This window comes from Sander vitreus, chromosome 17 (assembly GCF_031162955.1).
Source record: "Sander vitreus isolate 19-12246 chromosome 17, sanVit1, whole genome shotgun sequence".
Lineage (NCBI taxonomy): Eukaryota > Metazoa > Chordata > Actinopteri > Perciformes > Percidae > Sander > Sander vitreus.
This window is the reverse complement of record NC_135871.1, coordinates 4,669,541-4,694,453: the sequence shown is the minus strand read 5'-3', so window position 1 is coordinate 4,694,453 and position 24,913 is coordinate 4,669,541. Positions and strand designations below refer to the sequence as shown.

The window sequence follows — 24,913 nt, the reverse complement described above, 5'->3', positions numbered from 1 at the left end:
TCCCAATGCATTGATATTATGGAATTAAAAGCTATTCTAAGGATTTTGAGCATTATACACTTTTTTTAAACACTGCTATTATTCTGAACACAACTGTATATGAATATTGCAATACTTTCATCAATTGGCCGTAGACTCAATCAGCATTGTGTTACCTTCTTCAGTGATAGTGACTTAACAGACTTTTATTCATAAATTTATTTTTACATCTGGCTCACAAATTCAGAGAGGTTGTTTGAGGACAGACAGGACAGAGTTTTAAGAGGAGGACGCTGCCGCTCTCCCTAGGTGATTTGGGTTCGAGGTCCCTGGTCTAAATGCTGATTCAAAACCTTCTCTATTGCCAGGAATATCATTGTGAATAGAATAAAGTAAGTCTTTTTTTATCTTTATTTATTTTAAGTATTCCAAATTAACTGCATTCAATTTTTAAAAAAATAATGGAAACAGTCAAATCAATAGCAACCTAATGTCATTTTGTTCATGGTTGCTAAGTCTCCAAATTTCAAACACAAGAGGACAGCTGCAGCAGCCCTGCTTCTACAACTTAGATACAATAACAAAAAAGAACAATAAAGTGATTAGGTGATTTTTATCAAACACATTTTCTATTCTTGGCAGTTTTTCATCAAAGTAAATGCATTCATAAAATTGAAATTAAGACCACAAACGGCACAGAGAATCAAAAACAAAGCTCTGAGGCACTGATGAGTAACACACTTTCAACCTTAAACTAACTTGTTATAAACAGTTTGCATGACAACAGGTTGTATAATGGTAGATTAAAGTGTTGATGATAAAGAGCAGTTGGGAAAAAAAAGGTTAACTACTACATTAGCAAGCGACGAAAGCCTCCCCATAAACTCAACACATAAGGAGGGATCTTAATGAGTGGATTCACTCAGAGTTCAACTTTGGTCCACTTATATACGCACACACACACTAACACACAGATGCTATCAACCTAAAGATGCTTTCATGTTGTTGACCCCTTACTGTACAGTCCAAAATGCAAAATGAAGGGAGACAAGTCTTCAGTTAAATAAAGTTAATCACTATGGCAGAATACAAACTGCAACGCAACACCTTTGACATGGTTTGCACTCAGTTGTCACACAGGAGTAGATGGTACAACAACCTGTGTGGGCTTAAATTAAATTGGCTATCTTGATAGCTAATTTCTGGGGCTGGTTGTACAAAGACATCTAAAAAAAAACTATTCCCATCTAAATCTGTTCTGAGTGATAAGTGGACAGCTCTAAGTACAGGTCGGCAATGCACCCAGGATGCATTGACATCTGATCACTGAGACCACATTCAGAGGTAGACTAGGGGTGGGGGATAAAAATCGATAAAGCATAGCATCGCGCTATTTTCTGTGGCAATACTGTATCGATACATAGACGCCACGTATCGATCTATTATTATATGTGTCGGTGTTTGTCTGCTTGACAATCCCATTTTGCAGCAATAAAATTGATAGGCGATGAACAGACAACAATGTATCTTTTAAGATAAAACAGATGTTGAGAAAGTTTCCTTTTAGGGACATCATTTAAAATTGGGAAAAATTTTAAGTTGGAAAAAAGGTAATAAATTGCAATATATCGCAGGATATTGCAATATGTTTAAAATAGCAATAATACTGTATCGTGACACTTATGTCACGATACAGTATTATCGCGATGATATCGTATTGTGAGGCCTGTGGTGATTCCCGCCCCTAAGGTAGACAGGTCTTGTTTTGCTCTGACTAATGCAAACAGATGCACGTCTTCCAGCAGTCTGTTCATATTTCATTGTTTGGCGTTTTACTGACTACTTACTCTTTTTCATTATGTACTGATCAGTGTGGTAACAGACACTGTGTCCTCAGAGATGTTAGACCCAACGTGTAAAGAACACGCACGTGCTGTGCACATTAGCACGCCAGCTAGAATTTGGGGGTCGTTTTAAACTAATCTGTCCAAAAGTAGTGGACAAATGGAAGAGTGATTTTGATTCATCCTCAGTAGAGCTTAGATCGGGCCCAAAAAATCAAGCCTGACCCAACCCGGCCCGACACATGAACTGGAATTATGAGCCCGAGCCCGATTTCAACCCAACACTTTTTTAATACGTTATAACTGACGTTCTCAACTACAATTCAGAGTTGTTTGAACTGCAGAAATCTGTTTAAAATGATCTTAATGAATAATGCAACAAGAGCGAAGCATGTAAACTGAGCTGTTTGTTTATTCAGAATGGAATGGATCGCAAATGGATCCGAATGAAGAAACGTAAAAAAATAAATAAAACCCCCCCCAAAAAAAACGCATTTCTCTGTGATGGCTTGCCTCGCCCTCATGCTTGGAGAAGTAACAAAAGAGGACATTAAAGGCTGACTATCATCTTTTCTGCCACGGCGAGCCTACTTCATGTGTCTGTTCATCATCTAAGTCCCCGTTTATTTGCTGTCATAGGCGGGCAGCGTGCCGCACTTAGCCTAATGCACTCGACAAAGCCGACACACACTTGCTCAAAAGGTAATTCTCCTGTTTTTCCTTTACATCCTCAAGCTCCATGTTGCACTTAAGTTACACCATACAGCCCAGCAGCCCCGGTGTGATGCTACACCATACAGCCCAGCAGGCCCGGTGTGATGTGTGCGAGAGGAGGAGACTCTGCGCATGACACGTGTTGCATTTTGTAACTGAGTCCAACTTGTGTAACTTTTTGGACACATTTGTTACTTTGGCCTAAATATAGCCTATATAGATAATATTTCTGGTTATGGCATAGCTTTCTCACCACCCAATTAGGCTAATAAAGTAATGATAAAAAAAAAAGCTTGATAAGGGCCCGGCTCGGGTAGAGAAGCTAAACTCTGATCCTCAGGGGGACATAATATGTGTACCAAACTTTTACTCGTTCGTACATTAGACATCTTAAGTTGAAGTATTTGTTTGATCAGAGCCAAAGGCTTTGTGCAACCAGCCCTAGCTACTGCCTAATCACACTAACAAAATTTTAATCTAACGTCTCCAGTTTTTTGCCTTTAGGATAACAAATAAACTATGTTCTCTTCCTGTGGAGGAAAAGCACTTTTTCACAATGTCCACCCTTTTTTCACACGTTGATTGTATTAATATGCAGAAGCTGTTTAGTTTATGGGATGGTGAGCGGGGGGGAGTGCAGTCATGGTGAACACTGCAGCTTTGTTCCAGAGAAGCTTTTACTCCTCCTTTTACTAAGTTACTCCTGCTTGACATCTCCTGTCAGCTTCCTTTTGACTCGAGAGTACGGGCTCAGTGCATCGTCCATGATGAAGTCAAACAGGACCTTCAGCCACGATGTGTACTGAGGCAGGTCATCATAATACTCTGCTGCTATCTTCTTCACCTGGAAACCAAGCCGAAACAGAAGAATAGATGTCAAAGATCCATTTACAGTTTACACAGCTAATAAATGCTTTCATGTTTTAGACATACTGATCATTTTGAAGTCCTATTTTGTTTTCACACAGTGAAAAGCGGGGTGTGCTGCTAAGGGTGTAATGATTCTTTCTTTCTTAAAAAATGGCCAATAGGGGGCACCACAAATCTTTTCCATATGGGCTTACAGTATTGTATTTTTCTGTGTCTTTTATTTTGAAACTGGGCTGTTTTCTGAGAATGGAAGCCTCTGTCCTAGTCGCCTGGCTTCCTTTAACATTAAGTTAAGTGCATATTCTTGTTTGTGGAATGCATGTTCTTCTGTCACTCTGCATGCAGTTTGCAGTAACATTAACCATTGGTAGAGTAATACATTAATTTACAGTTAGTAAATTAGTGGGGTGGCCACTGTACTGGACTCTGGTAATCTGTCAAACCTGGAAAAGTGTATATAGAAATGAATAGAATATAAAGAAATGGTTACAGTGGCCAGTTGACTCTAATCTAATAATTAGGGAATTGACAATTACAGTCTTTATGCACATTTATTGAAATAACCAAAAGTATTGTTCCCAACCTTTATATAGCCTACAATTTAAAGAAAGCAAGAAGGGTCATGGATGTTAAATAAATTATTGTGGATTCACTATGTGAAATCATGACCTAATTATCTCATTAACTGGAGATAACAAATATACATATTTTTTCAGAACTATTCCCACAAGAAACTGATTTAATTAGATATCAAACACTTTGTTGAGATGATGCGCTATATACACTCAGAGCTTAGTCTTGTCATGTGTGGTGATACTATGTTCTTAATGTCTGTCCTTATCAATTGTCTTGTGGTAAAGACAAAGACAATTTTACATACTGTGGACAATGACATTCCTAACTAATGACTAACTAATCATAGGTTTGATCATGAAGTTACACAAAGAGGCAAAGAACAAATCAGGGTAAAAAAAATGTCATGTAACAGTTATCATAGAATGTCAATTTAAAAATACGAGCATTGCCAGACCTATCTCCACAGCGCTGTGGAGTAAGGTCTGGCTCCTCCACACATACATTCTATGATATGAGAAAAAAGTGTTTTGGGATGTTTGCATTTCTTTATACCAATCTCACATCTTGGGCGGCACTGAGCTCCGGATGCAGCGACAAAATAGTCTCGGGAAGAAACTTGTTTTGTTTTTGCAAAAGAAAACGGTACATAAAATATTAAATGAAGTTAACTGTTCACACAATACAGTAACGTGAGCTATTTTAATGAGCTGAATACATGGTTAAACCTCATTAACTCATTATTAGGGGTGCCAGCATTACCGCGTTAATCGCGATGCGATTAAGGGTTGAGCATAATGCATTCATTTTTTTTTTTTTTTTTTTTATCGTATTAATCGCATGCCGCCATTTATTAATTTATTTTCACTTCACTCGGCTTTGCATCGTGCCTAACAGGCTACTATTTTGCTGTACTTCCTTGTAACACATCCTGCTGCTGCAGGAATAGCAACGCGGATTTCGGTGCCTCATTCCGGTGCCACTGATATGCCTGCACTTCTCTCTGATGCTCTGAAACAGACGTTACAGGCAACAGAAACATTGCTGCACATGACGCTAGTTAACACTATACTCGACAGCAGCTAACGTTAGCCTACCGCTAGCTAGTAGCTGGATTAAACATGGTTACAATGCTGACAGCTAACACTAAACGGTGTAAAGTGGGACTGTATTTCACTGTAGAGGATTCCGACACCGGGATGTAACAATCTGCAGTTGCTGTTGTCGGAAAAATACAGACGTTGCATTCAATGAAACTGGTAATTTACAGCCTCGTGGTGCATTCAAAGTTGTTGTTAAATTCAAATGTGTGACTAGATTAAATATATAATAAACAAATAATTTTTTTTTAAAATCAAGTTCATAAAGTAACTTTCTTTGCATTCATTTGATTCCCAATCAAGATACACTGGTAAGAATGGCTTTCCATTGTTAATATGTACTTAAAAACAGTTCTGTAATGCAAAATAATAGAATTTTAATCGTGATAAAACATGCGATTAACTATAGAAATTCAGTGATTACAAAATGTAATCGTTTGACAGCCCTAATATATTGTGTGTATTGCGTGTGTATTGCTAAGGCCACAGGGTCAAAATTAAATGATTTATTAAAAATGGAATAACAATAACTTATAACAATAACTTATTTCACCAGTTAAATCCTGTTAAACAACAAAAACAACCACTGGATGGGAAAAGGGTATTTTACAACAATTTTGAATGCAGCACGAGGCTGGCAAGGCGAATTTCAAGTGAATGCAACATCTGTGTTGTTTTTCAGACACCGGCAGCTACAGACTGTTGGAATCCTCTACAGTGAAATACAGACACACTTTTACACCGTTTAGCTGTCAGCATTTTAACCGTGTTTACGCCAGCTGCTAGCTAATGGTAGGCTAACGTTAGCTGCTGTCAGGCGTAGTGTTGACTTGCGTCCCGTGCGGCGATGTTTCAGTTCCCTCTAACGTCCGTTTTCGGAGCATCAGAAGCGTAGGCATTTAAGTGCATAAGTATGCTCTAAATAAGGCACCGAAAACCGCGTTGCTATTCGGTCTGGTAGAGAACGGTCATCTCGGACCCCCCCAAATACAAACTCTTCGGATCTACACGAGTCACGTGGATGACATTTTCCCATTCAACAGCGATTTTTGCCGAAAAGCGACTAGTTTGCAGGTAAGTATAACACAGATTGTTGTCTTGGTTACTGTCAAGTTGTTTGAATGACCCCTAATGACAACAGTCCTAAACATTTACAAAGACTTCTTCATGTTCGTGACAGGTGTCATGTCATGGTAATGATGGTATCATTCATGTCAGTCTTATGCACAGCCCTTAAAAATAAAGTGTTACCCAATGATCTCAATAGTCACCCAGCTGTACTAACCATGGGCAGCCTGCGTCCTGGGATGCTGGGGAAGTCATGGTGCTCATTGTGGTAGCCCACGTTGAAGGTGAGCAGGTTCAGTGAACCATAGTAGGAGTAGGTCTCATGGCCCTTGAGGAACATGTAGTGCTCAGCTATGAAGTGACCAGAGATGGGGTGCAAGCCCATTCCCAGCAAGGAGCCAGCCAGCATGTAGACCACAGGCTTGGCCCCCCACAGCCAGTAGAGCAGAATGTTAAAGGTGAGCTGGATGGCCAAGTTGGTCACCTCCAGCTGAGTGATGGGTTTGGGGTTGATGCAGAGGGGCCGGATGGCATAGAAGAGGGGCTGCAGAATAATCCAGATGAATTTCCGGAAGCGCGTGCAGAAGAACCAGCCTTCAAACTCAGTAGGGATGTCTACATCTACCCCGTCTCCACCCAGGTAGCGGTGATGGTCCAGGTGATAGCGTTTGAAGGAGGCAGAGTAGGGCAGGCCGATGGGCAGGTTGGCGAACATGGCAAAGTAGCGGTTCCACATGGCCTTGTTGTTTCCAAAGGCCGTGTTGTGGGAAATCTCATGAATAGCAAGGGTCATTGAGTGGTTGATACAGCTGCCAAAGGTATATGTCCAAAACAAAACCCATTTCCAGTCCAAGTCTTTAATCAAGTAGAAAGCTAAAAACTGTATAGCCACCATCATGCACACAATCCATTTCAGCCTTGGGTCAGGACCCATCAACGACTTGATTTCTGGATATTTGGCTGTAGGAGAGAAACAAAAGACTTCAGTTAAACTCAGGAAAGATTTATATACTGAAATGTATGCATTACAACTATGAGAATTAGAATACACTATGAAAATTGCAAAAGAAATTGTCAGTGAGTGACCAGTAATTATGAAGTATTATGACTAAACATATTACAATATGAGGTCATCATAAATCATTAAAAAATGATTGTTATATTTCTCAGTTCTTAGAACTATATTTATACAGTGCAGTATTGTATGCATGCTTTAAAAAAAAAAAAAAAAGTTGGCTATAACCGAAAATAATGGTTGGTCAACAACTGTGTTATTGAAGTTATTAAAATTAAAGATGCACACTGCTGATTTTGCTATAGAGCTCAATTGCTCCCTGAAATGCCAAACTCGTCCTACCAACTAGTTAATATTTCTATTACGTTTATGTTCTTAGATGATCTTTCATGGTGATCAAATCATAAATTTGCTGTCAATGATTGTCATATGTTGTAAACATGAATTAATGTGTTGCAAGCATCGCCTGTAAAAAAAAGATGGACGCGTCTTCACTTCCTTCCACTGTACACAAGCAAATCTAAAATATCCTGGATACGGGCGCTTTCATCTTGTAATTTTGGAGTCAGAATCTGTGCAGTAGTGATTAGGCGGTGGAGCAAATTTTGAAAATGCTAATTCATTTTGATAATCAGTCATGTAAGACTAGTGGCAGACAGCTGATATATTGTGACTTTTGGCTCTCATCTTTCTAACTGGGGCAGTAATGGAGACCTAGGCTGTAACTATGCAGTAAATCCTTTTATCAAATCTTTGTTATCTTATGTACTGATGGGTGAACAGTAAACATGTAAGGGCATTCAGAAGTCATTCAGCCCCAGGTCTTTTCCACATGTTAAGGCGTCACATTTTAAGACTGAGTAGTAAACCACCAGCCTAGTAGGGTAAAATGTCTACAAGCCAGTGCAAATTATTACTAGCCCAGTATTCAGGCATGTACCTTAACCCTACATTGTGATGTAGACAGAGCGAGACAAAAATCTTAAAGTAACTCTGATTTCTCTGTTTAACTGGCAGCCGGGTGGTCATAGTTTTAAGGTTTTAATAAGTAGGGCTTTATCCGAATATTCAAATATTCGTTCAATGGGTAGGTATTTGATTTTCAATTTTGGGATTCAAATATTTGTTTTTTTTTGAAAAAAAACGTGCATGCAGGCTGAAATTTACTGTGGTGTTTTGTCATTATTAAGCTGCTAGCTAATTTACGCAGCGCTATGTCGTCCATCTTAGCCAAGAACAGAGAAATGTTGAGTTACAAGCGAGCAGTCTGATGTTTGTAGAGGTCTGTATGGTTAACGTTATACTGTAGCAGCCTGGTGTCGTTTTCAGGCAATTTGGTAAAGAGAGTATAACCGTTCATAATGCTAATGCCGGCACTGGCTGGCTGAGCATTCATTCACAAACACCTGCGTCAGTCGTTACTCATCATACCAACATGTCATTTTAGTCCAGTTTTAGTTGATAAAAACTCATTACATTTTAGTCAACTTTTAGTCATTACTTTTAGTCAAATTGATTTCTCCCTGAATTGTGTCAGCTATTTTTTATTTAGTATTATTCCTCTGTCAAACATCCTATTAGATTATATTGAACATTTGTCTGTGTCTGAAGCTGCTCTTGCGTTAAGTTTGGTGTTTGACGATCCTTTTTTCCAAGTCTTCAATCTTCTTGGCCTTTTCCTTAATAAGCATTTTAAGATGTTTCACCTCACACCTCATGTTCAACCACTTTTGTTTGCTTAGTGAATTTGCTAATCTCCTCTGTCATAAAGCTCAAGGATTTTCTTATTTCCTACATTTCCTCTTCCATCACAGTGCCTCCTTATCTTGCTTTTGGCATTCTTCCCTTCGTTCTTTTTCAGTGCTATACAGTCCATACAATTCTCTTATATACACATGCAGTGACCAGCAGCAGTGTGTGCACAGAAAAAAAGTGAAAAGGTTTGTTCACCGTGCTCAAAATGGAAGTCAACATAGCAGCGTTCAGAGGAGGCTCTACTATTTTTCTGATATATCTCATAATTTGGTGGCATATCACCTGTTCAATTGACTTTAGCAGTTTAGACAACAGACACTCAACTGTCCCGTGTCATAACAGACATGTGAACCAACTACAGACATTTGCCTTGTTCATGGACTCATGGCGGTGCACTGCTGCAGAATGAAACACTGATGTATAACTGCTATTATACCATGTAACTGCTAATTTGATTCATTTACGTATTAATTGAAGGGGCAATAGCAGACACTTTAACCCCTGGTTGAATGATTATGAATACATCTTTGCAGTTACTCCGAATCCTCAGCGGAGGTAGCCTATTTTTGGATGTGGGCATGATTTGCATTCAGCGGGGAGAGAGGTGTGGGTATGTCTCATGAGATCAGTGGCAGGTGAGCTGAGAATAAAAAGTGCCTTTGTCTGTGAGAATACTGTCATGTCTACGTTTGTGTTGAGAGACCCACGGTGGCAGCGAGTCTTGCTACAGTATTAATTTCCAAAAAGGCGTATTAGTTGCTTGCCCCAACCACCCTTGCTATAAAGTTATTTTAAGGAAACAAAGTAAGAGAAATCATTGCTTTAAAGCATGGATTTAACTAGCAGAGGTAACTTATTAGTGTTATATTAAGTATGACAAATGTTCACATTCACAAGTTGCAACGATGTTCCTGTAGGATATCTGCTCGTACTCGCTGACTCCAGAGAAATAAAGAGTTCGGTTGTAACGTTGGTATATCCAGCATCAGCAACACACATGGTGAAATACACAGCAGAGGTATTCATTTCCAACAGTCGCCGGTAGGCCACTGCAGACGTCTAGAGCGGAGATACAGATCCTTCTTTTAACTGTATACTGGGCATGAAACAGTCTGAGCTGTATTGATAATTTACATCTATTGAAAACAGCAGAAAGCCACTTATAGCAGGTACGTAGACCAGGTGCTATTAGTGCTGACTGTCCCTTGCTCATGGATGCAAACACATGTATGGTGAAAAAAGAGAGGGCTACTCGAAATTAAAATCAAATTGTGATGGCGTAATATTATATAACCATGTGACAAATGCATGGGTTATAGGCTTAAATAATTGAAAATAATATTCAATATTTGGTAACCTTTTTAATACTCATTTGCCTGCTCTTTGATTTGTTCTGAGAGCAACAAGATTTCACAGCGGGTGTGTCACTGACGCTACATCCACACTGCTAGAACCTGTAGAAACATGAACTGTCTTGTGGTGAACCATGGGCTTCTGCTTAGTGCTATGCTATTAGAGCTGCCATGGGAGGGCTGCACTGACATAGCAATGTGGAGATAGGTCTGGCTATGCGAGACTAGGGGAAGCCATAGCTAACTCCTTAGCTTAACTACAGTAGTAAGCAGCTGCAGAATAATGTGTAAACAACTGTGGGATATGAGAGAAAGTTGCTAAAAGAAGGAGAAAGCTATGAGTGCTTGAGCAAACTAGTGCAAGTTTAAATGTATAGTGGGTAATGAAATGAAGACTATCACAAAATGATCTGGCTTGAGCTAGAGCTGCAGGGTTACTAGCCCAGCTCTGGCTACCAGTAAGCAACACAGGAGCACCGGCGAAATGGAAATCAGAAATGGAGCTGACCCCAGCACGTCAGCGTCTTTTTGAGACAACCGATCCAAATATGTAGAACACATATCGGCAGGTTATGACCGGTGACCATAACCGATTAATCATTGACGTCCCTAAATGAAACATAATGCTGAATACAATTTTTAAATCACAGGAGGCTATAGCTACACAGCCATTGTATTTGCTTTCAAGAGATGCAAAGAGCAAACAAAGAAGGCCTCCAGGCTACATGGATGTGTTCTATCTGCTTAGGAGGAACAGGGAGGTTACAGCAGAAAGACAAGTCTCAGCAAACACTACCTCCTGTGTTACCACTCCCACAAGGCTGAGCTTGCCCTCGGTGAGAGAGGCCTGAGGCATGTGACTATGTACAGCTAAGCTCTTTACAAGCAACGACAAGGTCTTATTAGATCCACAGAACCTCATAACTCCACCTGAGCAGAAATCACAGACTAAGTTAGGTTAAAGGATGTTGAAAACATGCTGCTAAATGAATGTTATTGTTGTTTCGTGATCAATTCTATTTACAGATCCCGGTTGAGAAAACAAAGCATTTTGTTTCTAAGTTTGTGTTGTCTCGGTTTTCTGTAACAAGGAAACAAATGAATCAAGTCAAAAATCTGACCAAGTATTTGTTGCCATCTTTCAGTATGGACACAATCCAAAATGTTTGGAGGTTTCATACCAAGCTCTAAATAAACAATTCCCAGCTCTTCTACAATATCTGCTTTGTCTGTGGAAACGCATTCACAGCAAACCTTACTAATCTGTAGTGTAGCAATGCCCGAGGCCCTGTTCAGACATTCAGGTATTAACATGCTTCCAGGGTGATCTGATCAGCCAAGTACAGGTGGGAACGCACCCAAGACGTGTTGAGATCCGATCGATCAGACCACATTTAGATTCTCACTCTCACTCAAAATGCTCACTCTCGGATTGCTTAAAATGAACATGACCGTGTGAGTATCTCAAGTACAATGACCCTTACCTATCCTTCTGTAATGCTATTACTGTACAAGGCACAGACATAATTTGGCCCATTTCCATGTAGTTACATAGTCACTGATATGGTCATAACCACTACAGTGCTCAATTACCTATTTTTGAGGGGGAAATGAACTAAAAATTTTCGTCATGAAGGCATGACCTGTCCTCTGCAGGATATCCACCAGACCAGCAGGCATTCGTTGGATTGTTATCAGCCGCGGCAGGCGAGGAAGCAGAAGCAAGGATGCCGGTCGGGCCTGCTAGCCTGGCTAAGGAAACTACCACACAGATCGCCACTGCCAAGACCCCTACTCACCAACGCCAGTGTTTGTAGCTCATGTATGAGCTACAAACACGGAACTGCTGCGTGATGATTATCGCAGAAGCCTGGCTGAACAACCTCCCGGACGGCAGCTAGCAGCTAGCAGGGTGAGCTAGCAGCAGGATGTCTGAGTTGAAAACGCATCTTGTTGTCACGTAAGAGCCCTGTTCATGTTGCACAGACATTTTAATTGCATTTTGTGTCTGTTAAGAGGCACAAAGGCACTCTTTAGAAGATGCCCCCACAACTGCGGTTTTAGCTAACTGGGAGCTATGGGCATTGGCTGCAGCAACTCCAGTTTGCTAGGAACGATTCTGTTCGGGTTTTCTTGCTATCGACAATACTCACATATTTAAAGCGATCAAGATTAACGTAACAATTGCCCGGAGTTCTCCTTTAAGAAGAGGTTGTACAAAAGTTTAATTTGTAACTTAATCACTAGTTATTATATTACACCTATCCTAAATGTTGTTTATAAAGGGCATACAAATTATATTTTAATAAGAATTTGTATTTTCATATTTATTGTTCTATTTATTTCATTTGTACTGTTCAGCAAAGCAGAATTGTCTATTTTGAAAAGGTTTTTTGTTATCTAATTTGTAAAATATTATGGTATTTCTTCTTATGCTTGTTTAACTTTGTATGTATTTATGTTCGCTGCAAAGACAAACTAAATCACCTGATTAATACAACGTTATCACGATGTCTCCCGGCCATTTTTAAGCGCAGAGTTGCCAGAAAGCTGCTACCAGCCAGGCTAAAGCTAATAGTTAGCCTTAAGAACCAAGTGGTCTCTCCCAACTAACATTATGGTTTGGAGCCGCGAAGCTGGAAACGTAACACTTATCTACAACAGCAGCTTGTGTCTGATATAACGTTATTTACACTGATTGAAGTGTTCTTGGATACACAGTTTGTTGCTAGTGCGTGACATGCAGTCTGCATGCACAGCCAACCACCAATCACAATCAATGTTGATCAATTTATCAAACAAACAAAGCAGGCCCCGCTAGTCAACTACAACCTGAAATTTAGAGGAAGCAACCTGCATGCATTATTAATATCATTGACTTTAGCCTGCATTAATAGAATTACAGTCAGGTCCATAAATATTGGGACATCGACACAATTTTAATCTTTTTGGCTCTATACACCACCACAATGGAGTTGAAATGAAACGAACAAGATGTGCTTTAACTGCAGACTTTCAGCTTTAATTTGAGGGTATTTACATCCAAATCAGGTGAACGGTGTAGGAATTACAACAGTTTGTATATGTGCCTCCCACTTTCTAAGGGACCAAAAGTAATGGGACAATTGGCTGCTCAGCTGTTCCATGGCCAGGTGTGTGTTATTCTCTCATTATCCCATTTACAAGGAGCAGATAAAAGGTCCAGAGTTCATTTCAAGTGTGCTATTTGCATTTGGAATCTGTTGCTGTCAACTCTCAATATGAGATCAAAAGAGCTGTCACTATCTGTGAAGCAAGCCATCATTAGGCTGAAAAATCTAAACAAACCCATCAGAGAGATAGTAAAAACATTAGGTGTGGCCAAATCAACTGCTTGGAACATTCTTAAAAAGAAAGAACGCACCGGTGAGCTCAGCAACACCAAAAGACCCGGAAGACCACAGAAAACAACTGTGGTGGATGACCGAAGAATACTTTCCCTGGTGAAGAAAACACCCTTCACAACAGTTGGCCAGATCAAGAACACTCTCCAGGAGGTATGTGTATGTGTGTCAAAGTCAACAATCAAGAGAGGACTTCACCAGAGTGAATACAGAGGGTTCACTACAAGATGTAAACCATTGGTGAGCCTCAAAAACAGGAAGGCCAGATTAGAGTTTGCCAAACAACATCTAAAAAAAAGCCTTCACATTTCTGGAACAACATCCTATGGACAGATGAGACAAAGATCAACTTGTACCAGAGTGATGGGAAGAGAAGAGTATGGAGAAGGAAAGGAACTGCTCATGATCCAAAGCATACCACCTCATCAGTGAAGTATGGTGGTGGTAGTGTCATGGCGTGGGCATGTATGGCTGCCAATGGAACTGCTTCTCTTGTATTTATTGATGATGTGACTGCTGACAAAAGCAGCAGGATGAATTCTGAAGTGTTTCGGGCAATATTATCTGCTCATATTCAGCCAAATGCTTCAGAACTCATTGGACGGCGCTTCACAGTACAGATGGACAATGACCCGAAGCATACTGCGAAAGCAACCAAAGAGTTTTTTAAGGGAAAGAAGTGGAATGTTATGCAATGGCCAAGTCAATCACCTGACCTGAATACGATTGAGCATGCATTTCACTTGCTGAAGACAAAACTGAAGGGAAAATGCCCCAAGAACAAGCAGGAACTGAAGACAGTTGCAGTAGAGGCCTGGCAGAGCATCACCAGAGATGAAACCCAGTGTCTGGTGATGTCTATGCGTTCCAGACTTCAGGCTGTAATTGAATGCAAAGGAGTTGCAACCAAGTATTAAAATGTGAAAGTTTGATTTATGATTGTTAATCTGTCCCATTACTTTTGGTCCCTTAAAAAGTGGGAGGCACATATACAAACTGTTGTAATTCCTACACCGTTCACCTGATTTGGATGTAAATACCCTCAAATTAAAGCTGAAAGTCTGCAGTTAAAGCACATCTTGTTTGTTTCATTTTAACTCCATTGTGGTGGTGTATAGAGCCAAAAAGATTAGAATTGTGTTGATGTCCCAATATTTATGGACCTGACTGTATATGAATACAATGGTGTCATGTAAGTCAACCATTGTATTTAACTACCTAATTTCCCTCTCCAAAATCTCTAGGCTTACTTGCTTTGGTGTTTGTAAAGTATCAAAGCTCAAAGAATGGTTCACATAAGAAAAGTTCATTACTTTGCACTCCCCTACAAAATCACCACAGTAGTCAAGAATGATTTATTATTTCCAACTAGAGCTACTTACAGTGGGGAAAAGAAGTATTTAGTCAGCCACCAATTGTGCAAGTTCTCCCACTTAAAAAGATGAGAGGCCTGTAATTTTCATCATAGGTACACTTCAACTATGAGAGACAAAATGAGAAAAATAAATCCAGAAAATCACATTGTAGGATTTTTAATGAATGTATTTGCAAATTATGGTGGAAAATAAGTATTTGGTCAATAACAAAAGTTCATCTCAATAATTTGTTATATACCCTTTGTTGGCAATGACCGAGGTCAAACGTTTTCTGTAAGTCTTCACAAGATTTTCACACACTGTTGCTGGTATTTTGGCCCTATTCCTCCATGCAGATCTCCTCTAGAGCAGTGTTTGGGGCTGTCGCTGGGCAACACGGACTTTCAACTCCCTCCAAAGATTTTCTATGGGGTTGAGATCTGGAGACTGGCTAGGCCACTCCAGGACCTTGAAATGCTTCTTATGAAGCCACTCCTTTGTTGCATGGGCGGTGTGTTTGGGATTATTGTCATGCTGAAAGACCCAGCCACGTTTCATCTTCAATGCCCTTGCTGATGGAAGGTTTTCACTCAAAATCTCACGATACATGGCCCCATTCATTCTTTCCTTTACACGGATCAGTCGTCCTGGTCCCTTTGCAGAAAAACAGCCCCAAAGCATGATGTTTCCATCACCATGCTTCACAGTAGGTATGGTGTTCTTTGGATGCAACTCAGCATTCTTTCCCCTCCAAACACGACGACTTGAGTTTTTATCAAAAAGTTCTATTTTGGTTTCATCTGACCATATGACATTCTCCCAATCCTCTTCTGGATCATCCAAATGCTCTCTAGCAAACTTCAGACGGGCCTGGACATGTACTGGCTTAAGCAGGGGGACATGTCTGGCACTGCAGGATTTGAGTCCCTGGCGGCGTAGTGTGTTACTGATGGTAGCCTTTGTTACTTTGGTCCCAGCTCTCTGCAGGTCACTCACTAGGTCCCCCCGTGTGGTTCTGGAATTTTTGCTCACCGTTCTTGTGATCATTTTGACACCACGGGGTGAGATCTTGCGTGGAGCCCCGGATCGAGGGAGATTATTAGTGGTCTTGTATGTCTTCCATTTTCTTATAATTGCTCCCCCAGTTGATTTCTTCACACCAAGCTGCTTACCTATTGTAGATTCTTCCCAGCCTGGTGCAGGTCTACAATTTTGTTTCTGGTGTCCTTTGACAGCTCTTTGGTCTTGGCCATAGTGGAGTTTGGAGTGTGACTGTTTGAGGTTGTGGACAGGTGTCTTTTATACTGATAACAAGTTCAAACAGGTGCCATTAATACAGGTAACAAGTGGAGGACATAGGAGCCTCTTAAAGAAGAAGTTACAGGTCTGTGAGAGCCAGAAATCTTGCTTGTTTGTAGGTGACCAAATACTTATTTTCCACGAGAATTTGCAAATAAATTCATTAAAAATCCTACAATGTGATTTTCTGGATTTTTTTTTCTCATTTTGTCTCTCATAGTTGAAGTGTACCTATAATGAAAATTACAGGCCTCTCTTATCTTTTTAAGTGGGAGAACTTGCACAATTGGTGGCTGACTAAATACTTTTTTGCCCCACTGTATATCATCTTGTAAAAATTAGTCTTTTTTCCATATCGCAATATATATCGCAGGAAGAAAAAAAAAAAAATATGGGTTGTGTTTCCCAAGTCCAGGAAGGGGGAGGTGACTGCGAGGCCAGTAAAAACAGACCCTATATACAGTAAGTTTTAAACTACTTTTATTTTTATAACAAATAATGTAACATCAATAGTGACACACTGAATTGGTACAAGTAGTGTTAACTTTAGAAAAACACTTTCATAATTACAAATTAATGAATAAATAGTGACACTTATATAATAAATATAAGTACGGTAAACATAAATAAATATTTAAGGCTACAATATAAATATGTACAAATAAAGGTGGCGTCTGAGAAGAACTGTCTTCATAAACACTGATTATTTATATGCATTAATTCACAGAATATGTGGAAGAACTTATGAGGCTGGTTTTCGAGGAGGTGTTCGAGAACCCAACGCCATTTGTTGAGGTGCTGAAGTCGATCCCCATCCCCAAGGACCTGGCATCGGAACGCGAGAGACCCTCAAAGGAGGAAGTGGTTGCCCGCCATGTGTCCCACTTTGTTCAAGGGACAGTCGGAATCCAAAGACAAAGACAAAGCCAAGATAGGCAAGATGCCTGTAGTGCCTGTATGGACAGGATTGGACAATAGTGAACATCCCTCTTAATTATAGTGTATATCTGTATTTTTTCCTATTATGTATATTAAGAGTGTTCTATTTATAAAACTGTTTTGACATTTGATAAAAATAAAGACATTGTAATTGTGATTTCTTCATTAGGTCTTTGGTTTCTTGGTAAAATAATTTTATGGGACAGTTAATTACATGTTTTAAAAACGTACTCTTTCTGTTCGACACCTCAAAAGGTCTGCTCTGTATATATGTAGATGTTCCGCAGGGTGTAGTGGTTCAAACAGGTATAAGTAAGTAAATAAGTAACTCATTTAGAATAAATATTACCTGAGGAGGCAACATTCCTGCAAAATGCAGATATTGATTGATGAAGCAACATGTATTTGTTAAACTTGTATGTATAAAACAAATGGTGTCAGTGATCATAGAAATGATTGGCCCTATAATATAATTGATTACAAATAATTACATCCAGGAGGTGACTTGAAATTATGATACATTTTTGCACAAAGGTAAAAGTAAACATGACAACACATTTGAAAGTAGGCCAATTGTATATTTCTAGGGAGGATACATTTTGTAGTATTTTACAACAGAAGGTTAGTCAAAATCATATCTACTTTGCATGACTGTTGTATACATTGTAATTCATTATACGTACCATTTTTACCAGACATTACCACCCTCCAGGCAGTCAATGGACATAAAGTTGTTACTGTGATAGAGAATTAAAATGTTATGTATAAAAGACTTAAATAACTTACCACTCTGAAACATCTTGCTCCAGTCTAGGTTTCAAAGCTGGTTCGGGTTGTTCTACCTCTGTTTCGGGATCAGACTCTGGTTCGAACATGTACGGCTGAGCTGAAGCCATGGTTACCGTTAGATAGATGCTAGATCGGATCCGGCTGAGGCGGGTTTGTTTTGGATCACATCAATGCTTATCAAGGCCCGCCCTACTCTGCATCTAAGTGGCTAGTAGTCCTTACCTAGGTACTGCGCATGTGGGACTCCAAACAAAGATGGGATAGAAGTAAGATGCCTCACTCTGTAGCTAAAACAGAGAGCAACACTCTCTGTTGGAAAAAAAGAAAAGAGGAGCTGCAGCAATGTGCAGTACAACAAATATGTGGTGTTTGTTGAAAATTAAACCATGTAAACCTATTCTGGTACAAACTCTAAATAAATTATGAACCTGAAAATGAGCATAATATGACCTCTTTAAAAAAAGACATTGCAGACTAACCACCGCTCAGGAAAAATCCAGCACATAGACAGCACCTTAAAACACTAAACAGGTGAATTAACCTTACCAATCAACAATTTAACAAAACAATATGCTGAGGGAAAATATTTTTATGTTGATTTTGAGCGCTATGCATTCCCACTAACCAGGGAAAGTTTTAAAAAGTAAAATGATACAGCGTGTCGCATAAATACAACATCTCCTGTAGCGGGGAATCAAAGGCAGAGGGGTCGCAGGGTTCGCTAACATTAGCTGCTTGTCTCATCTGGGGTCTGATAAACAGTAAATTCAGTGCCCATAATGTTATTTTCCAAGCTACTGTAGCTGTCTTATTCCACTGGAAACACCTTATTGCGTTTTCCATGGGAAATCAGCCGTTCAGGCAGGTTTGCCTCCTCTGCCTGAGGAGAAAATGCTATACTTGCGCTGTTGTTTATTTGGTTGTCATGACTTCGTGTAACGCTTATCAGTTCAATTTTCTAAGCACAAATGGACATTTGGAAAAACAGAAAAATTTCAGCCTTGACAAATTGAAAAATTGGATCTTTAAACTGTTTCTCCAATTTTCTGTTTTTATTCAGAGGATCAGAAATTTAGAAAATTACAAAATTGCATCTGGGCTCCAATTATTCAATACTGCAATGGTATTCTCTCCCTCGTTCCACCTATCTACGCCCCCCCCCACTCGAAACCATCAGTTACAAGCACCTCTGACCCCAAAGTCTTTTTTTTTTATATATATATAAAAACAGTTTAAAGATCCAATTTTTTCATTTGTCAAGGTGGGGAAAAAAATGAAAAATTGGATATTTGAACCCATTTTTTTGTTTTTCCAAATGTCCGTTTGTGCTTAGAAAAATGAACTGACTTCAGGTCAAATTGACCCGTTTTCAATTTTTGTTTTATATCCGAAAATATGGGACGTAGAAATAAGCGCTGAAAATGTGTAGAAGAAAAATTCAACAATTTAAAACGGTGGAAAAAGCAAAAACAAACTGTGAAAAAAAGTCGTCAAAAACGTCGGAAAAAAAGTGTTTTTTTCAAGGTTGACAGGAAGACAACACAAGGGTTGGCTTTGTAGCAGTAGAAACCCGGTAGTATTTTCGAATGACCATGCTTCCCTCCCTCATGTCCCCCTGAGGCGAGCCTTCTCCGTATTGTGGGTCTGGAAAAAAGCCTCTGATGACGCAAAAACTGTCATTTAGTGTCATCTGAGACATTTTTGCCCAGAGGCTATGGACTACAGCCAGCTAGTTCCGCATGTTTTCAACCCGCCCATAGAGGGTGGGATTGTCACTAGCCGATGCGACTCCAGTGTCAGCCATCTTGAAGCTAAGCTAATAACAGGCTCTCTTTTCAGCAGCAAACTGCAAGCCAAAGACATCATTTGGACCGTTTCCATGTAGTTACATAGTCCCTGATATGGTCATAACCACTACAGTGCTCAATTACCTATTTTTGAGGGGGAAATAAACTTATATAGAGTTTTAGATTTTTCGTCGCAAAGGCATGACCTGTCCTCTGGAGGACATAGCCAGACCACTGGGCGCTCAGTGGATTGTTGTCGCGAGCGGGAGGCGACGAAGGCGGGACGGGAGAGAAAGCAGAAGCAAGGATGCCGGTCAGGCCTGCTAGCCCGGCTAAGGGAACTATCACACAGACCGCCACTGCCAAGCCTCCTACTCGCCAACGCCAGATCGATCGCACACTAAATGGATGAGCTACAAATACACACGGAACTGCTCCGTGATGATTATCACCGAAGCCTGGCTGAACACACTCATCCCAGACGGCAGCTAGCAGGGCAAGCTAGCTACCAGCAGGGTGTCTGAGTTGAAAACGCATCTTGTTGTCACGTTCATGTTGCACAGACATTTTAATTGTATTTTGTGTCGGTTAAGAGGCACAAAGAAACTCTTTAGAACATGCCCCCACAACTGCCGTTTTAGCTAAGTGGGAGCTCTAGACGTAGCTGCAGCAACTCTGTGTCGCTAGCACCGATTTGACTCCTTTAACGCTGCAGCTCTGATAAATTTAAGCATGAAATATCTACAATCTTTATGGGAGATTGCAGGCATAAAAACATGGGATTTTGATGCTGAATATTTCAAACAGCATCATATAACTTAATGTAGTATTAGAGCAAGCAGATACAGAACATACTGTATTTTAAATAATTTAGAGTTGTATTTAAAATAGACTATATTATTATACAGTACCCACTTCTCTGCTAAGCATGACAGGGTTTTTTTTCTGCAATTTTTCTTGCTTGCTTATGTAAATAACGTTATACGTATTTCATCATTTAACAGTGCAGGGCTCTCAAGTGTCACGCATTGAGCGTGACAGTCACTAATTTCGGTCTTTTGTCACGCACTCCCTCCACACATTGTATTTCTCACGTGGAAAAACTATTTTATATGCCGCAGCGCCCAAAAATTTCTCTGGCACGCCGCTCTCACTATGGAACCGGCAGGAATCAAGCGTGTCTCCCCTGGAGTTCTTAGTTGAGTCTGCCACTTATCAGTCAATCCAAAAAAAAGAAAGGGGCTACACAATAGCCAATCGGAAAACAGCACTATTGTATCTGGGTAAGATTTAATGCAACAACCAATGAAAAAAAAAAAAGCATAGAGCAGCGTACAGACACTTCCCTAAACGTTCGCTCGTTCAGAGACCAGAGTCTCAAACGGGGCTCTGTGTCTGTCAGGTCTGAAGGGCCATTCACATTGTATGCGGCATGCGCTGCGCTCGCCGCTAGGTTGTCCTATTCCCAACTATATTTGTTGTGCTTGTCGCCGGGCTCAGCGCAAATTTACGTCATACATGCGCCAATATTTGAATGCACGTCACGACTGCGTCCGGTGTTTACATCAGACGTGCAGTACATGCGACATTGTGGATACACAGTAGTGATTTGGTGGAGACGATGTTTCTGTCTTCGAAACAAAAGAAAGCCTTGGCACTTGCCCTGGTTGTGAGGAGAAGACGGAGGAAGGCAGCAGGAAGAAGGGTGTGGGTGCACGAGACCCTCAGGTCCAGAGAGCAGTTGGGGGAATTCCGGCTGGTGGCTCCGCATTCACTGTGACCGGTTCCAGGTGTACTTTCGGCTCAACAGGGAGCAGTTTGACAGTCTGCTGACGAGATTCGGGCCTACGATTTCCCGGATGCGAACAACATTCCGAAAGTCCATTTCTACAACGGAGCATCTGGCTATTTGTCTCTCCCTGACGTGTGGCTCCAGACAAGACAGTATGGAAAAGTACTTCCAAGTACTGTTTTGGTCTGCCCCTGCACCACTTTTGTCTCCTCTCCTTTATGTACCTGTCCCTTAGGTTCTTCCACCTTTTCTTACACTCCTCCTCTAAATAGATGAAGACGTGTGGATTATTTTCATTTCTAAATAAAATGTTGCATTTCAACACTATGTGTCATTGCATGTTTATATACTTAAGTAAGAGGTCTGCAGTCATTGCAGTTGGGTATAATAAAGCTAAGATATGAGCCTACATTCATACATGCATCATTCATTCTCTGGAAAACACTTTGTTTAATGCATATGTGCAATTAATTCCTCCAAAACTGGAGCTTACACATTTGGAAATGGGTAGTTATTCTGTGTAAAGGCCATATACCTACCTATATACCTATATGTGAACTTCAATGAAAATGAACATGACTTGTGTCAATCAGTCCAAACATATTTTACATCATATAAACATACAAATACAATATTATTATTGTGTAATAACAACCGAGTGTAAATTGTAATTTCCCCATTAGGGATCAATAAAGTGTATAAATTATAATTTGTTTTATAAAAAATACAAATATATCCTACAAATACCTGTATGGAGCTGTATAATCAACTTGGTATTTGGTTTTCGCAGCTCACAACAGTAGGCTACAGTTCTTCTCAGTTGCTTTGGCGCATTTCTCAGATCAGAGATGACAATAATGTGTAACTTTGTCACATAGGGAATAGTGCTCCCTTTCATGTGCATTGTTCATTAGACTATACTTCCAGAGTGAACTGTTAAATATGGACAACACCACAAAGCAGTTTCACTATCTTGGTATAAACAATGGCGTAAGGACTTGTCAGTTTGATTCATAAATACTTGCTTTGGACACATTCATTGGTACTTGCTTTGGACACAAACAAAAGATTTCCAGAAAGATACACGATTTTTCAGGTCAGTCACTATGCGGTGCAGTTTACACCAATTGTTTTAAGAAATGCACTCACTGTTGTGCAAATGCAATTATGATTTGACAAATGCACCAAAGTAACTGAGAAAAAATGTTAACATAGGATTGTATTTCAGTGGAGACATATATGTTGATTTCACATAGCTAAAACAAACCTGAATTATTTAAATTAAGAGGCTACAATAATCTACACAGCTGGCATGCCTATTATGGTGAAATATGCTTCCACAGCATAGTTTTGCGTCCGAGGTCTCTGTACGACCTCGAACTTAGTCTATAGAGCTCTGAGAGATCGCCGACAGCCAAAATCAACCTCTTGTCCATGTTCCTTTTGTGGATCCACGTGTATTCTGTGTTTTTGTTGTTGTTTTTTTCAGACACTTGAATGCACGTCAGAGCGCACCGCGGTCAAAGTTGAACCATGTTGAACTTTGACCGCGGCACGCACAAGAGCGGCCAGCCGCAAAATGCCGCTTGCTCAGCGCGGCGGCAGACCAGTTCTTGCGCGCGCAAGCCATTGACAATAATGGGTTTCATAGCGCAGCGCTGCCGTTTGCGCGTACAATGTGAATGGCCCTTGAGATCTACCGTATCAGCAGAGCAATCACGTAATGCACAGCAGACTATGGTGCAGGTAGATTATTTTCTGAAATATAGTAACTTTATTTTTCTCAAAATATCACGACTCCTCCAAATCTCAGAGAACACATATATTTTCAGTGTGCACAAAGTTTTGAACATGAGCAGATATTTTGCTCAAACTTAACAATATTACAGTAGAATGTCACTCTTGCCCGTCTTCAAAACTTGAGAGCCCTGACAGTGGCTACTTATACTATCTCTCAAAAGCCAATAAAACACCTACTTAAGGACATGTTTAACACACATGGCAGAAGTTTGAAAGTCTTGTGTAAGCATAGTCTTCCGTTATAGTATAGTATATGGCAGTATGTGAACCGTTATGGCACCGTTACTGTGAGAAGCTCAAAAGAGAGTTAGCGTTGTTATTTAAGGGAGTGGCGACAAGACTACTGTGGCTATAAGGTTACGCTACATTGCTAACGTTATTATGTTTCATTAAGCCAACTGGCTGTCTTAACGTTATATAATAACTATCTGTATTTCTATAACAGCCATGGTGGTGTCTCTCGGTCACTAAAAGGGAGTAAACTATTCAGCAAAGTTAAACCTAACCTATGACCGTTAAGCAAGCACTTGGCAAATTAACAGGCGGATGTGGAACCGTTAGCTAGCTAGTCACGTTAGCAAACCGAGTCAGCTGATATGGTAGTGGTGGTATTTAGCTACGCGTTTAACGAACGTTATTCATCAACATAGCCACCCAGGTGAGTTAACATAGTTATATCTAAGTTAATGTTAACTTACGTTATAGGTTAACTAGCTAACAAAACTTGCTAACGGATAAGTTAGCTAGCTCACCCAGTATTTCTTTTCTCCTGTCGGAATGCGGCTGGTCCGTATACACCCACTCGAAGTCCTCACGGGCGACCCGATTCCCCATCTTGTTATCACTATTTTAAACAACTTACTTAGACAAAGAAGTAACGTTAATTAAATATCACAAGGTCGTTTCAAAAGAGAACTCTAACTCTTGTCCTTGTCCTCTATGGTCTTCTTCCTCTCCTCTCTCCTCGCCTGGCTGATTTGCCCGAACATCAGTCACTCCTCCCTACTGTAGTCAGCTCCTCCTACCAGCTTCATCGAAGAACGGATAGGTGAAATTCTGAATGACGCAGTTGTTCTACGCTATCAACATTATTGTTCTTAACGTCTCTGAAATAACTAATGATCACATTTTACCAATAAGTGGAGTAGTAGATATCCATTTAACTATTGTCAGAAAACCCAGCAATATGACTAAAATATAATCCGTTTCATGCAAAAGGAAGAGAAAAAAAGAAGATTAAACAAAGACCTGGTTCTTTATGGATATGTAGGCTATTATATATGCCCAAAACTCACCAGACAAGAAACCATAGTGCTCTACTAGCAACCCAGGAACAGTGTAAAGTATTAGTGCTAGATTGGCATAGTATGGCCGCTTAAAGGGATAGTTTAATACGTTTTGAAACATCAATGAAAATGAAATCAGAGGATCATTTGGTGGGTGGGGGCAGGGGCCTAGCACAAATTTCTGGGCCCTGTAGAAAGGCATTCTTTATGGGC

At 40.1% G+C, this 24,913-nt stretch overlaps 1 protein-coding gene across 2 annotated transcripts; it reads right to left on the bottom strand.

Moving 5' to 3' along the window:
* Positions 1-180: 180 nt before the first annotated feature.
* On the bottom strand, positions 181-24,411 carry degs1 (delta(4)-desaturase, sphingolipid 1). Of its 2 annotated transcripts, none has more exons than XM_078272612.1 (3): positions 24,167-24,411; positions 6,366-7,108; positions 181-3,381 (listed from the first exon to the last, which is right to left on the bottom strand). In XM_078272612.1, exons 1-3 carry the CDS (start codon positions 24,246-24,248, stop codon positions 3,235-3,237), a joined length of 972 nt encoding a protein of 323 aa, XP_078128738.1. In that variant the 5' UTR covers positions 24,249-24,411; the 3' UTR covers positions 181-3,234. The 2 variants fall into 2 exon arrangements, with proteins under 2 accessions (XP_078128738.1, XP_078128739.1); XM_078272613.1 differs by having other exon boundaries at positions 24,113-24,181.
* Positions 24,412-24,913: the final 502 nt, after the last annotated feature.